The sequence below is a fragment of the Akebia trifoliata genome, chromosome 5 (genome assembly GCF_017979445.1).
Source record: "Akebia trifoliata isolate Shusen 1 chromosome 5, ASM1797944v1, whole genome shotgun sequence".
In the NCBI taxonomy this organism is placed as follows: Eukaryota; Viridiplantae; Streptophyta; class Magnoliopsida; order Ranunculales; family Lardizabalaceae; genus Akebia; species Akebia trifoliata.
The window spans coordinates 25,837,918-25,851,953 of NC_141379.1; the positions used below are offsets into that span (position 1 = coordinate 25,837,918).

General features: G+C 33.3%; 2 protein-coding genes across 2 annotated transcripts; both read right to left on the reverse strand.

The window, feature by feature from the left end:
• Positions 1-4,926: 4,926 nt before the first annotated feature.
• LOC147401802 (ferredoxin) lies at positions 4,927-5,610 on the reverse strand. The gene has a single exon (XM_086443215.1). It carries the CDS (start codon positions 5,547-5,549, stop codon positions 5,112-5,114), a length of 438 nt encoding a protein of 145 aa, XP_086299341.1. The 5' UTR covers positions 5,550-5,610; the 3' UTR covers positions 4,927-5,111.
• Positions 5,611-12,509: 6,899 nt separating this feature from the next.
• LOC147401803 (uncharacterized) lies at positions 12,510-13,094 on the reverse strand. The gene is made up of 2 exons (XM_086441587.1): positions 12,901-13,094; positions 12,510-12,795 (listed from the first exon to the last, which is right to left on the reverse strand). Exons 1-2 carry the CDS (start codon positions 12,994-12,996, stop codon positions 12,685-12,687), a joined length of 207 nt encoding a protein of 68 aa, XP_086297713.1. The 5' UTR covers positions 12,997-13,094; the 3' UTR covers positions 12,510-12,684.
• Positions 13,095-14,036: the final 942 nt, after the last annotated feature.

Here is a 14,036-nt window from a genome sequence, read left to right on the forward strand (position 1 = left end):
GATTCATTTGACCCACACTAGACCCATTGCCAACCCTTACCTCACTATCCCTTTTTATGGATGGAGAATAAATGGGTTAGGGTTTTCAGAAAAAAAAAAAAAAAAAAAAAATAGTGCTATCAAGACTCTTAAATAAAAATAATATATAATATTATTAATTATATGTGAAAACGTAAAATTCACACACTAAATAAGAATTGTGAAACAACAATAAAGTAAAGAGAACAAAAATCCCAAAGCGCATATAAAGAACAAGAATTTTTGTGATTCAGCAATGTGCCTACATCTACAGATCAAAACCAATCTTCTTCATTAGGAAATCAAAGGAGAATGTTATAAGAAAAATTCCCAAGATTTTAATCCCAAACTCAAGCCTTGAAACCCTTGTACACTTCTCTCCATTTCTCTCTCAAATTTGAGAATAAGAAAACACCCTATCCATAAAATCAAGAGTTGCTAAGAAACTTCTTCTATTTCCCAAAACTAGAAAAAATCCCTCAAGAAAATATTACATAGTTCCATTTTAGTAACCTTAAAATGGAAATAGAATAGAAAACAATTGCACAACAATCTCCACTTTGACTTGAATTTTGTCACACTAAAGACTTGGGACAATAATTTATCACACATGACTATCGCTCCACGTTGGTCTAAATACCAAAACCACCTTGAGAGAAACCCTGCACATGTCTTCCACAACGAACTTTGCATCACCTATGCAGGGGATGTAACTTCACTTCAAAGTTGAATCAACTCAACTCAGCTACCTATTTGCTAATACTGCAAACAAACATTGACCTTCAAGCACCACTATCTACACACTAACAAATCATCCTCATCCATCCTAACTCAATCACATGGCTAATTATCATGTGTAGTTTCCCTGAGCCGACTACCTAGTTAACTATAGAAAAGGAACTTCACTTGTCATCTTGAATTGTAAGATTCACCTCACAATCATTTGCAAGACAAAGTCAAATAGTGTTAACCATTCTCATTTCGATGTCTTCTCAATCTGCATTTGTCATATTTTCTAATTTACCAAATTTCCATTTCAATGCTCTAGCCAGTTCTTGTTGAACCAGGATATCCTTCCCCATTTTTTGCCATAGATTGAAATTATCATTCCCATTGAATCTCTTGATCTCAAACTTCGTGTTTCGAACTCTTCACTTCCATCGTATTAAACCCTAAATGAAAATAAAGTACGATCTCAAAAAAAGCATAGTCAATCTTCATTAACTCTTTGTACGAACCCGATTGACTTTGATAACAGATTGTGAAACAACAATGAAGTAAAGAGAACAAAAAACACATAGCGCACATGAAGAACAAGAATTTATGTGGTTTGACAAGGTGCTTACGTCCACAAATTAGGACCAAGCTTCTTCACTAAGAAATCAAAGAAGAATAATACAAGAAAAAACACTCAAGATTTTTATCCCAAACCTAAGCCCAAAAACCCTTGTATACCCTTCTCCATTTCTCTTTTAAACCCTAGAAGAGGAAAATCCTTGTGTTTTTACAATCCTAAATATCTTTATTCATAAATTAGGGTATTGCTAAAATGTTTCTGTCTTTCAAAAATAAAAAATCCCAAAATAGAAAAATTCCCTTAAGAAAATATTACATAATTTCTTTTTATAACCATAAAAAAGGAAACATAGTACAAGACACTTGCACAACAAGAATAACACCCAATATTGCTAACCATGCGCTTGAATGGTTGCACCAAGAAAAGATTTGATGAAAATTTTATGTTTTTTTTTTTTAATTTTTGTGGGAAAATTGATAGAATTTTTTTAGGAGAAAGTTTACTTGGCTCACAAAATAATAATTTTGGCTCATTTTTGGATCCAACCTAATTTTATTTAAGTTGATCCACTAATAGTCATTGTAAAACGAGAAAAAATTGCAAATAAAGATACTTTTGTTCATTTTGAGAAAAATCGTTCATGAACCATAAATGGTCCGAGGAACTTTATTAGGGATGTTGATGGTTACTATTTTTTTTCATACTAGGCAAACGAGATTAGTGGTCAGTAATTAGTAGGTGAAAGTGAGTTTGAACGTAGGTTGTGGTCAGTAATTTTGGGCTCTCCGATTTGTCATACCTCATAATGGGCCACCCACAGTGTTAATGTTTCGATCAGGAATTAGCCACCATATTAGTGAATCAGAGCTTTATGAACCCAACAATACGAAAAAATGGAAGATTTCAAGATTGAAAAAACCAAAAAATCAAGAGAAATTGTGGAGGCCGATTTTGGGATAGATCAACCTCCATCACGATTTTCACATTTTATTCGCAAAATGGTAATAAAAACATAAAAAAGGGAAATAAAAGACAGATTTTTTACATGGTTCGGCAATCGTACCTACATCCACGAGCTCGAGGAGCCTTTCTACTATCAAACTCGCGGTTACATGGCCTCTTTCCATCCTTTTTGTCTCTACCTCCCTCCCCTTTTTCCATGGCCTCCAAGGCCTATTTATAGAAAAACCTTAAAAGAGTTATCACCCTTACTAAAATACAATGGACCAGATTACCCTTACCTAAATTAATTATTACATTAAAAAGGAAAATAACCATTTTCAAAAGATGCCACGTGTTTACCTCGGAATATGTGTTGATATTGCAAATGGATGATCCGAATGAGGGACGATTTAATTCATTTTGATTTATTCCCTACTTTTCTTCAACCAAAACCCAAACTCATGGTTGGTTTGTAACCGAGTCACCGAGCTTACCCTTATATCTCTGTACTTGACTCGAATCCCTAGGTGTCACGTGTCCTCCTTTGGTACCTAGCAAGAAATATCCTCCACAGAAATGAAGAAAATAAGTGATTGTCAGGAGAAAAGAAGATCCAAGTGTCGAGAATAGCAATTTCAGATCGCTACAGTGTATATAGTGATTTCAGATTGCCATAGTGTATAGCGATCCGAAATCTGGTTTGAATTGGTACAATCGGGTTTGTGTTTATATATGTATAATTCTAGATCTTTTCTCTTGAATCTGAGTTTTATCGTGGATTTTAACTTATTTGTTTTTCAATAAAAATGAATTTCTCAATCGTTGATCCTTGTGTTTCATTGTTGATTTTTGATCTTTAATGAGAAAACTTAATTTCTCAACCTCAGCAAATTTCTCGATCAGATCTGAAACTTTGATTTAGATCTGATTGAGATGTTGTTTCAATTGGAATTTTGAGTTTAGAGCTGTAGAACAATCCAAAAAACCCATAACAGAACAGATCACCTCACTACATTGCGGGATTGTCCCCCCCCCCCCCCCCCCAAACATATATCCATCAGCACAACCACACCATGCAAGCTGTCCATCATCATTTTTATCTTTCATCCATCCATGCAAAGAAGGGGACTCCATGAGCCTCTTTCCTTACCTCTTTTATGGGTTTATGATTATGATTCAAAATTAAGCTTTTTGTGCACTTTTTCCGTACTTGATATCCAATGGCTACGAATCTCCAATGAAGCTGATTTTGGTGCATAAGAGCAAAGGGTCATGGAGTCAGTAGACCCAAAATTTATAAATGCCATTTAGCATGTTTTGGTGGTGTGAGGTTGACGGGGAAGGGAGAGGATATGCGGATTTCGCTCACCGGTATCGAATCATTGGCTCAAGAAATTTAATGCATTCTTGTCAATCATGAACTTGTGATAATCCATCACGTATCACATTAGACTTCATATAGTGCCTGGAGCAGAAGAAACAAGACCAGAATGTATACCATTGCCTCCGCACACTTTAACTTTTCAATGAACACAAATTTACGACTGATTATAAGAATTGCTATTTTAGTATATATATTTGCTATTCTCATGCATATTAAAAAAATGGTTTTGGGATCAATTTTTAATTTGAAGTTAAAACCTATTATTTTTAGTGAATGTCATGCTATTTTTAATTGTTTTAGGATTTTCAAAGTTGGGTTCAGTTGGATTATCTAATTTTAGGCACATTTACATGTTTAAGTTCTCGAATCGTTATTATTTTGGATAAATATGGTCCAATTACGAGTCTGTAGCTTTATTTAAGCTTCAAAAAATGAATTGCGTGGGGCTTTTTTTTTTTCTTCAGTAGTATCAATTGAATTTTGTTTCTTAGATAGTCTAGTTCTCCATTTTTTCTTATGGATTCAAGAATTTTTCTTAAGGATTCAAGAATTTTTCTTAAGCAAGAGGATGACAATCTTGCCCTTCTTCCTTCGCAGCTTCTACTGTGTTGGGTTTTTGGTCCATGGAAGGCCTGTAATTAGTAGGTGAAAGCGAGTTTTGAACCCCAACTGTGTCAATGTGGTTACTCTCATGGCTGTTACTCGACACCATATGCACAAAGGCCACTGCCTGCACACTCCAGTGGGTACATTACTAGTCATAATCTACACATTAGAGTTAATATCATCCAAACCAAACTAAGTTGTTTTCGGTATTTCAGATCAACCTCAATATAATAGTAAAATATTCCCAATTATCATTAGGCCAAATCTAACAAATGTGGGAACTAAACATATTTCTCCGAACATTGAATATCTATGATTATTTGATGAAGAATATAGAATCGATTATCTCTAGACCAAGATAAGCCAGTCGATTAATTCGTTGATTAATTTGGCAAATCAATGAATTAATCGGTGATTTGTCGATTAATCACCTCCTCCCTTAAACATCAAGGTTCTATCTTGTCAACCTCTAAATCTCAAGAAGAAGACGGTGTTTTTAGGGAGGTTGAAGTCGATAGGTTTTTTTTTAGGAAGAAACAAAAAAAACTTCATCATTTGTATAAGAACCAAAATTTCCCAAAAAAAAAAAAAAAAATTGGAATCATTCCTGGAATAAGCCAAATTAAATTAAACCAACCCCCACCAAATAATTGTTGAATTTAAATTTGGATACTATAAGTAGTAGGAAAGAGAATTATAGCAATAACATTAAACAAACACAACTACCAAATTATTTGAATGAACAAGCTCATAAGCTAATCCATCAAGCAAAAAAGCTATAACGATCAACATTTGCAATCCACATGACACACAAGCAAAAAACTAAGAAGCTAATAACTTCAATGCAAACATTTAAATCAGCAATCAAGCAGTGAGCTCCTCCTCCTTGTGAGTCTCTATAGTGACATCCGTTACAGGATAAGCGACACAAGTGAGGACCCATCCTTCTTCTACTTGCTCATCATCAAGAAAACTACCATCCGATTGATCAACAGACCCAGCCACGACCTTGCCAGCACAAGAGGAGCAAGAACCAGCCCGGCACGAGTAAGGCAAATCGATTTGAAGTTCCTCGGCCTGGTCAAGAATGTAAACATCGTCCGGACATTCAAATTCTGTTGGCCCTTCGGGTGTGATCAATTTAATTTTATAGGATGCCATGGCCATTACTCGGCCACGCCCGGCCTTGACTCCAAAAAGAGCTCGCCCGACATTAGGAAAAGCCCGAAGGCTCGTCGTGGGTTGGTGTCGAGCGAACGAGGCACTAACCATGGTGCCGGAAAATGTGGCTGAAGTTGCCATTTTGGTAGATTATTATTATTTTGTTTTTTGGGCAAGAGGAGGAGCTCTAATGACAGGAAGAGAGTGGGATAGAAAAAAGGAATAGAGAATGAATTGGTAAGAATCCTATCCTGCCACGTGGCATTTAGGTGTGGTTCGGTTTATCTCTTTATCATTTTATATGGTGTAAGATCAAAAGTGTATTGGTTGGTGGTTGTGGTTGCCACGAGCTCTCAAGATTTATGGTCCTCACTTCTGTGAGATGCTGAGATCTGAGAAAGCACATACATATGATTGAAATAATAGTTAAAAAAATAAAACAAGTTGCCCAGTCGACTCGAAATCCATCTGAGTTGACTCAACTTGATGATGTGATGACTCAACTCAATAGAACAAATGATTCAACTCTTAAATATTGATCCAACTCATCAACTCACAGGAGTCAATTTGATAAAATATAGGGTCTTGTTAATGTGTGCCCTTAGGGCACAAGTTAAAGTGCACTAAGTATACTTTGGGAATAAGCATCTAAGGGTATTCTGGGGAAAAAAAGGAGGGAATTTTCAGTACAAAATTCAATTTTCTAGGTATGTTTATTGCATTTTACCGTGTGCCCAAGAAGACCCTAAAATATAGTATTTATTGGAAAACAAATAGTATCAATTCTATTTATTTTAAAAAATTAATAATTATTTTTCAATACTATAACTTTAGTATATTTTATTTGACTCATCCAAGTCTACTCATAAGTTGTTGACTTGACTCTATTAGTTGTGTAGACCAATTTGAACGACCCCACTTGAAAAGGGCTCAAAAAATACATATTTTTATTTTAAGAAAACTCGTCAATAGGCTTAAAGACCCAAACCTTAAAATTACTTGTTTTATTTCAAATAATGGCTTAGGACCTCTTTGCTTGGCTTATGGATTAAAGATGGACCACCTCCCACCATATACTTATACCCTCACCACCCCACCTCTCAATCCTACCTAATCCTATATATACCATAACCTAATCAAACTCAACCCAACCCCCAACCCCTAACTCCATTAGACTTAAAACCCAATCTAAAATCATTATCCTAAGCCCAAGCCCTAACTCTAACCTAAATCCATATTCATGTCTATGATCATAATCAATCAAAATTTATACAATGAGTGACACTTGTCATAACCACAACCCACTTCCCAAAATCCAACCTCATCAACACCCCTAAAAGTTACATAATTCATATCACAACCCACACCAAAGTCATAACCTAATCCCATCACATTTTCTTCAAAATACTACATAAGTCATCTCCATACCCTCCACACCTTAATTTTCTTAATCAATTTATCTAACCCACTCACCCCATACCATTGGACACATGTCACTATCTCATCCACCCTCCCAAAATATCTACAGTTACCCCCATTACACAATCATTTTTTCGATTAACACCCATACCTTTTAACCCTGCATAATACTCAATACATATGGGTTAAAGGATCCAACCCATTTGGATCAAGAATGACCCATTTCCACCTCCTTCCACAAATACCCCTCTCCCAACCTCAAAATAACAATCCTCCAATGTCTACACCTCATATCATTATCCTTTAATTTTCTATCTTTGACATTTTTAACCCTAAAAGTGATCCTCAAAACCTATAAAAATCCTTATCTCCCTGTCAAAAAACCTATGCTTGAACACCCCCACCCCTAAAGTCATTTATCACAACCTCCTTAAAACCCTCTTAAACCCCTACTCAACTCTCTAAAAGTCTAACAAAAATGCATTATTGAGAACAATTCCACCAAAAAGTCAAGAAGAAGAAAAGAATAAAGAATACAAACTTCAAGGTAAGGTGTAATAGGACCATGTAATTCTCTCATCCTTCCCATCTTCATCTTCTTCTCCTATCTTTCCTCCTCATTTTTTTTTTTTTTTTGAATTTTAGAAGTACATTTCCATTAAAAATGTAAGCCTTGTAGGCCTAGACAAAATAAGGTCCATTTCATAATGAGGTGACCTCCATGATTTAAGCCAAAACAAAATCCCTCTAAATTTGAGGATACAAATTTTCCTTCTCTATCGATTTTCTTTCTCAAAATTTATAAAAATGAAAATTTATCATTTTTAAAGGTTACCACCTATGGTGGAAGGAATAAGGTATCTAACACCTTCCCTATCTCTTAATATAGACCCCCTTACCTAGATCTTAGGTGGACTAACACACTTATATATTCATAGGAGAGCTACTACAACCAAAAATGAATTTTGAAACTATTTTTTGCGTACTCATTTACACTCTTTTCTAAAAAAGAATAATAACGACTCCAAATCCAAGTAGTAGAGATCTTCGAAAATGAAAATCCCATGTCTACAAGTTGGATATTGGAGTTGAATAAAGTTTTCAAGTTTTAAAAATCATGATTCTACTTAGGATGTCAATGGATCAGATTAAACCCAAAATTCGATTGAATCCTATATGACTAGTAACTAAGTTGATTTATTGACATGAGTTTGGTATATGATTACGACCACATGAGGAGTCAAAGATTGAGGGCCAATGGCCAGCTTGAACAAGTGATTCGAAGCTTTTTTGCAAGTTATATAGCTAAATTTGCAACATGAGTTCTTCCAATGGGTCTATGATTTGCGAAATGACATGGATTGAATCCAATATCTTGCTCAATCAATTGTGAATCAACCATATCCTGCTTTTAAATGTATCATGTTTATATTTAGAATGAAAAAACACACAATATTTAAATATAAATGATTTTTTGACACCCCCCTCTAACACACGCCCATTGATGTGAAATGTGTTAGAACCATAGATTCTTTCCTCGAGATACACAATTGCACATATTTATGGGGAAGTACAATTGTGGGAAAAAAAATCTATGATTCTAGCACATGCTAAGTTAGGGGGTGTCAGAAAATCATGACTCATATTTAAATGATAGTTTTTTTTTTTTTTTTTTTTTGAGTTGGCAAGAGAGTCATCTTCATCGAATCTTTTTTGTGAGTTGTTTTGTTATTGATATATTGGTTGTGAGTTGTAAGTCCTACTTGTTCCAATCTTAGACATGTATATTGTGGATGGATAAAAATTGACTTTCATCTGGATTGTTCATTCGCACCAATCGACACGTGATATCGTTTGAGAGGACTCTATTTAATTAGGGAAAAATCTTAATTTAAGAGGATGCTTCCCTTTAAATAATTACTAATTTGTATGGGGTAAAAGTAACAATTGTAAACACACGCCCATTGATGTGAAATGTGTTAGAACCATAGATTTTTCCTCGAGATACACAATTGCACATATTTATGGGGAAGTACAATTGTGAGAAAAAAAAAATCTATGATTCTAGCACATGCCAAGTCAGGGGGTGTCAGAAAATCATGACTCATATTTAAATGATAGTTTTTATTTTATTTTTTTTGTGAGCTGGTAAGAGAATCATCTTCATCGAATCTTTTTTGTGAGTTGTTTTGTTACTGATATATTGGTTGTGAGTTGTAAGTCCTACTTGTTCCAATCTTAGACATGTATATTGTGGATGGATAAAAATTGACTTTCATCTGGATTGTTCATTCGCACCAATCGACACGTGATATCGTTTGAGAGGACTCTATTTAATTAGGGAAAAATCTTAATTTAAGAGGATGCTTCCCTTTAAATAATTACTAATTTGTATGGGGTAAAAGTAACAATTGTAAACACACGCCCATTGATGTGAAATGTGTTAGAACCATAGATTCTTTCCTCGAGATACACAATTGCACATATTTATGGGGAAGTACAATTGTGAGAAAAAAAAAATCTATGATTCTAGCACATGCCAAGTCAGGGGGTGTCAGAAAATCACGACTCATATTTAAATGATAGTTTTTTTTTTTTTTTTTTTTGTGAGCTGGTAAGAGAGTCATCTTCATCGAATCTTTTTTGTTAGTTGTTTTGTTACTGATATATTGGTTGTGAGTTGTAAGTCCTACTTGTTCTAATCTTAGACATGTTTATTGTGGATGGATAAAAATTGACTTTCATCTGGATTGTTCATTCGCACCAATCGACATGTGACATCGTTTGAGAGGACTTTATTTAATTAGGGAAGAATCTTAATTTAAGAGGATGCTTCCCTTTTAAATAATTACTAATTTGTATGGGGTAAAAATAACAATTGTAATCTAATTATAATTAGGATTTCTTTTTGGGGATTAAGATTTTTCTATATAAAGGGGGCTAAGGCCATTGTAAAAAGGGGAAGAAGATAAGAGATGAAGGGAGAAATCATGTGAGAAGGAAATCTGCCGCTATAGATGATTTGTGAATCTAACCTAATGGTGGGTTTTTCCGCCACTAATCCATCGTTATAGACTGTAGTGGCAGATATATAGCTACTTTTAGCGGTGGGAAAGTCTGCTGTTGTAGACCGAATTTCTTGTAGTTAGGTCAAATGTATTCGGACGAGAGATCTCTAGCTAAGATCATTAAAATATTTTATTCAGAGTTTATAATATTCTCAATAAATTTATTATTATTGCCACCTTAGTGAAAATGGTAACATAATTGCTTTAAGTTTACTTATTTAGTATAACCTTCTATTAGTTATCAAAATCCATCTAGAATTTCTTTCAATTGGTTCAAAATTTATTTATAAAATAGTTTAAGCGATGTTACTACTTGAGTAAGATTTTGAAAAACCAATGCAAAATGAAGTTTCATGAGAACCCATTTTAACATTAAAGATTATATTTTTTAGCCTTTAATATTACCTGTTAAGGTTAACCTGAAAAATAAAATGAGCTTGTCGGTTTAAAACTTGTTTGAGAAAAATTAGGATTGGGACTCATTAAAAAAAATAACTTAAAGAAAAAGAAAGGGTTCTTTACACCTAAGGTTTAAAATATCATATCGATTGAATGTTTCAGTAAAAGAAAAAATTGATATGGCTGATACACTCAATATGATATTCCCAAAACATTCAATCTTCTGGAGTCAATGTTTCATATCGGTCTCAACTGATGTCGACATGTATCGGCCAATGCATTCCAATACATTCAGATATTTTAAATCATGTTTACACCATTTATGTGTTGATTATGGTCTTAGAAATCATCTCAGGCCGAAATGAGATGAGACCATGATAGAGATGTCCATATGTATCGGCCGATGCATGCCAATACATTTAGATATTTTAAATCATGTTTACACGACTTAAGTGTTAATTATGGTCTTAGAAAGCATCTCAGACTGAAATGAGATGAGACCATGATAGAGATGTCAATATGTATCCGGATGCATTCCAATACATTCAAATATTTTAAATCATGTTACACCACTTATATGTTAATTATGGTCTTAGAAATCATCTCAGGCCGGAATGAGATGAGACCATGATTGTTTCTTCCTTTCTTCTATAGTTCTCTCTCTCTCTCTCTCTCTGCTAGGATTTCTATTATTGATTAAATTGCTTTTTATGTCGATGGGTCGGTTTTGTTTCCTAAGGTATCTTGAATCAGGACCATCATATTTTTCCGATTCTAGTTCTTGATGATTTTCAGTTCCCATTCTAAAACAACTGGAATTGAAACGGTCAAAAACCACAAGTAGCCATCGGTTCTGATTCTAACGAAACTGATAAGACATTTCATCTTCTTTACAAGCATATTTTTTTTCATCAAAAAATGAGAAAATATATTTTACAAATGATTGCAAAAAAAAATTTCTTTCAAACAAACAACACATTATCTTTAAAAGAGTCGTGCTGGGGTGACACAAAGAGAAACACAAAGGTGACACAATGATGTGGTGGCATGGCACACACATAACCGTGGATGCTATTCTGCGAGATATGAGCAAGAAGCATCTACCACCACATCATTTGTGTCTCTGTTTGTGTTATTCCAGCATTTCCCTCTTTAAAAACATCAGCAACATACCCAAAATTCGTTTTTGGTATAGACATGAATTAGGTTTTCTCCAAAAAACTAATCCATCTTCTTTACGAGTAATGACTTTAGAAGAAAGATGGACATTTTAAATTAGAAAACATAGATTATATGGGAATTTCAAAAACTTTACCAAATATCAATTAACTTTGAAAGATGGGAAGCCTTCAACCTTTTATAATAATATTAAAAAATAAATTGGTTCCTCCTAGTAGAACCAAATCGATTCCACTTCCAATCTCTCTTCCTTTGAGACTTGACTCTAATCAAGTATTGAAAAGGGATCCAAAATTCATACCCCTGCATATGAGAGGTCAAACCATACTACTATAAAGGAGACATGAGGACCGTAGATTCCTCTTATAACATGTTTTCTAATCTATTAAACATTTAGGGAATGGATCCTTTGCAGCTATTTCTTCTATAGCTCTCTCTTGTGATTTTGAGCAAATTAGAGCGCCATGTCTTGAAGATAGTAAATTCACTTCTTTTTAATTTTGGAAATTCATTGGTCATTTATTTTCATAGCCTTCTTAAAAAAATGTTGATCTCGATGATAAAATTGTTTAACTTAGAAAATAAAAATTGGTGAACTTGACATTGTAAATGCTGAACTCGGCGCTATAAATGTGATTCAGTTTTTTTTTTTTTTTGTTTTGGTTGAAACCCAAGACTGAATATATCTTCTCAAAATACTCAAAATGAATATGTTATAGTTGCAAAAAAGGCACTCAAACTAAAAGTTAGATGAAATCTTCAAAAAATAAAAATAAAAAAATTCGAATCACAATTTAGTTTGTCAATTTTTATTTAAATTTTTTTATTTTTTATTTGTTGTAATAAATCAAAAAATACATTTAAATGCTCAAAATTTCCATTAATCATTAACGGTAAAAATAAATTAAAAATAGTCAGAAATGTTTGTAATTTCCATTGAAAATCCTAAGTATGTGAAGAAGATGAGAAAATGATAATTTAGAAACTCCAAAAATATTATAAGTAGAGATGGATGATGTTGAGGCGAGGGGCCATATAAATATAAGAAGTTCAATAAAAATGGACTATCAAGCTACCGCCCAATATTTATTTACGAGATTACCCTTTTAGAAGATGGCTAACAAACATAAAATAGATTTGTAGAAGAAGAGGAGGAGAATAATAAAAAATATATATAATCCACAAACAAAACAGAAGTGCACACTTTAAGTTCAGTTTCTTGATTGCTTTTTGTCTGCTTTTCTTCTCGATCGACGTTCTCTAGAGCTCAAAGATGACTTAAACCCTGAATCTGACTCATCATCCAACTCTTTAAAAGATTTCTGTTTATTATGAAAAATATAAACAAAATTAAACCCAACAGAATGAATTGGAAGAATTTTTAATATTTTTCATTAACGAAGAAAAGTGGGGTTTGGAACACCTACCTCTCGAATCTCTGCAAAGCTTACTGCATAAAAGGTAACAGCGGCAGCTGCAACTATTCCCAGTACTGGGAGACCTATTAATTGCAATGTGTCCATTTCTTTCTTCTTGTTTTTCACAAATCTCAAATACTTTTTGTTTTTGTTTTTTTTTTTCAAACTAATTATCTACCTTGGCATATCTTCTTATTTATCTTACCCTATCTTCAACAGATAATGATAATGTCGTACATAAAGATAAGGTCTCCCAATTTTTCCTCCAATGGACACAAATATCCCCATGAATTCAACAAAAGTACACTAGAATCCATGGGGTACTTATGGGTCACTAAGTTGTCAAAAAGGGTTAAAGAGCTAAGAACTTCTTTGATAGTCATGTTAAAATTGACTTTAGCAATTTTAATTTTTGAGATCAAAATATGAAAAATTATTAAATTTGAATTGATGTGCTCTAATGCATCATCTCAAATTCAAACGTCGCATTTTCACTTTTTTCATTTTTCTCTTTATTCTTTTTTTGTTATTTTAATTCAATAATCATCCATAATCATTCATCCTATCAATCACATATTAATTACTATCATTTATCATACCAATAATTTTATCAATCACAATCGTTGATTATATCAATAACCATCTACAACAGTTTATTCTATCAATCATATATCAATCACTACCATTCATCATACTAATAACTTTATCAATCACAACCATTCATTCTATCAATAATTATTCACAACCATTTATCCTACCAATCACCTATCAATCACAACCATCTATTCTACCAATAATCATTCACAATCATTTATCCTAATTAACTTCATTTCTTCTAATTTCTATAAATTCATTCATTTTATCATAAATATTCATATTCAAACACACTACAATGAGTAATTTAAAGAAAGTCATTTTGAGAGGGGATTTTGATAAATCTTCATCGGATGAAGATCAAAGAACTAATGTCGTGCAACTTCTTGCATCAAAATTCTACGAAGACACACAACAAGACAACCAACAAAAGCATGATGGTTCTTCAAAAAGTTAACGACACATATATCGTGATAGAAACTCCGACGATAAGTGACTAATTAAATATTATTTCGATGATAATCTTGTTACACAGCAAATATTTTTCGAAA

Excerpts from the sequence above, each read along its gene's own strand:
- LOC147401802 (XM_086443215.1), bottom strand. The coding sequence starts at position 5,549 with ATGGCAACTTCAGCCACATTTTCCGGCACCATGGTTAGTGCCTCGTTC.
- LOC147401803 (XM_086441587.1), bottom strand. The coding sequence starts at position 12,996 with ATGGACACATTGCAATTAATAGGTCTCCCAGTACTGGGAATAGTTGCA. Across the intron at positions 12,796-12,900 it reads GCTTTGCAGAGATTCGAGAG|AAATCTTTTAAAGAGTTGGA; the intron begins GTAGGTGTTCCA and ends CATAATAAACAG.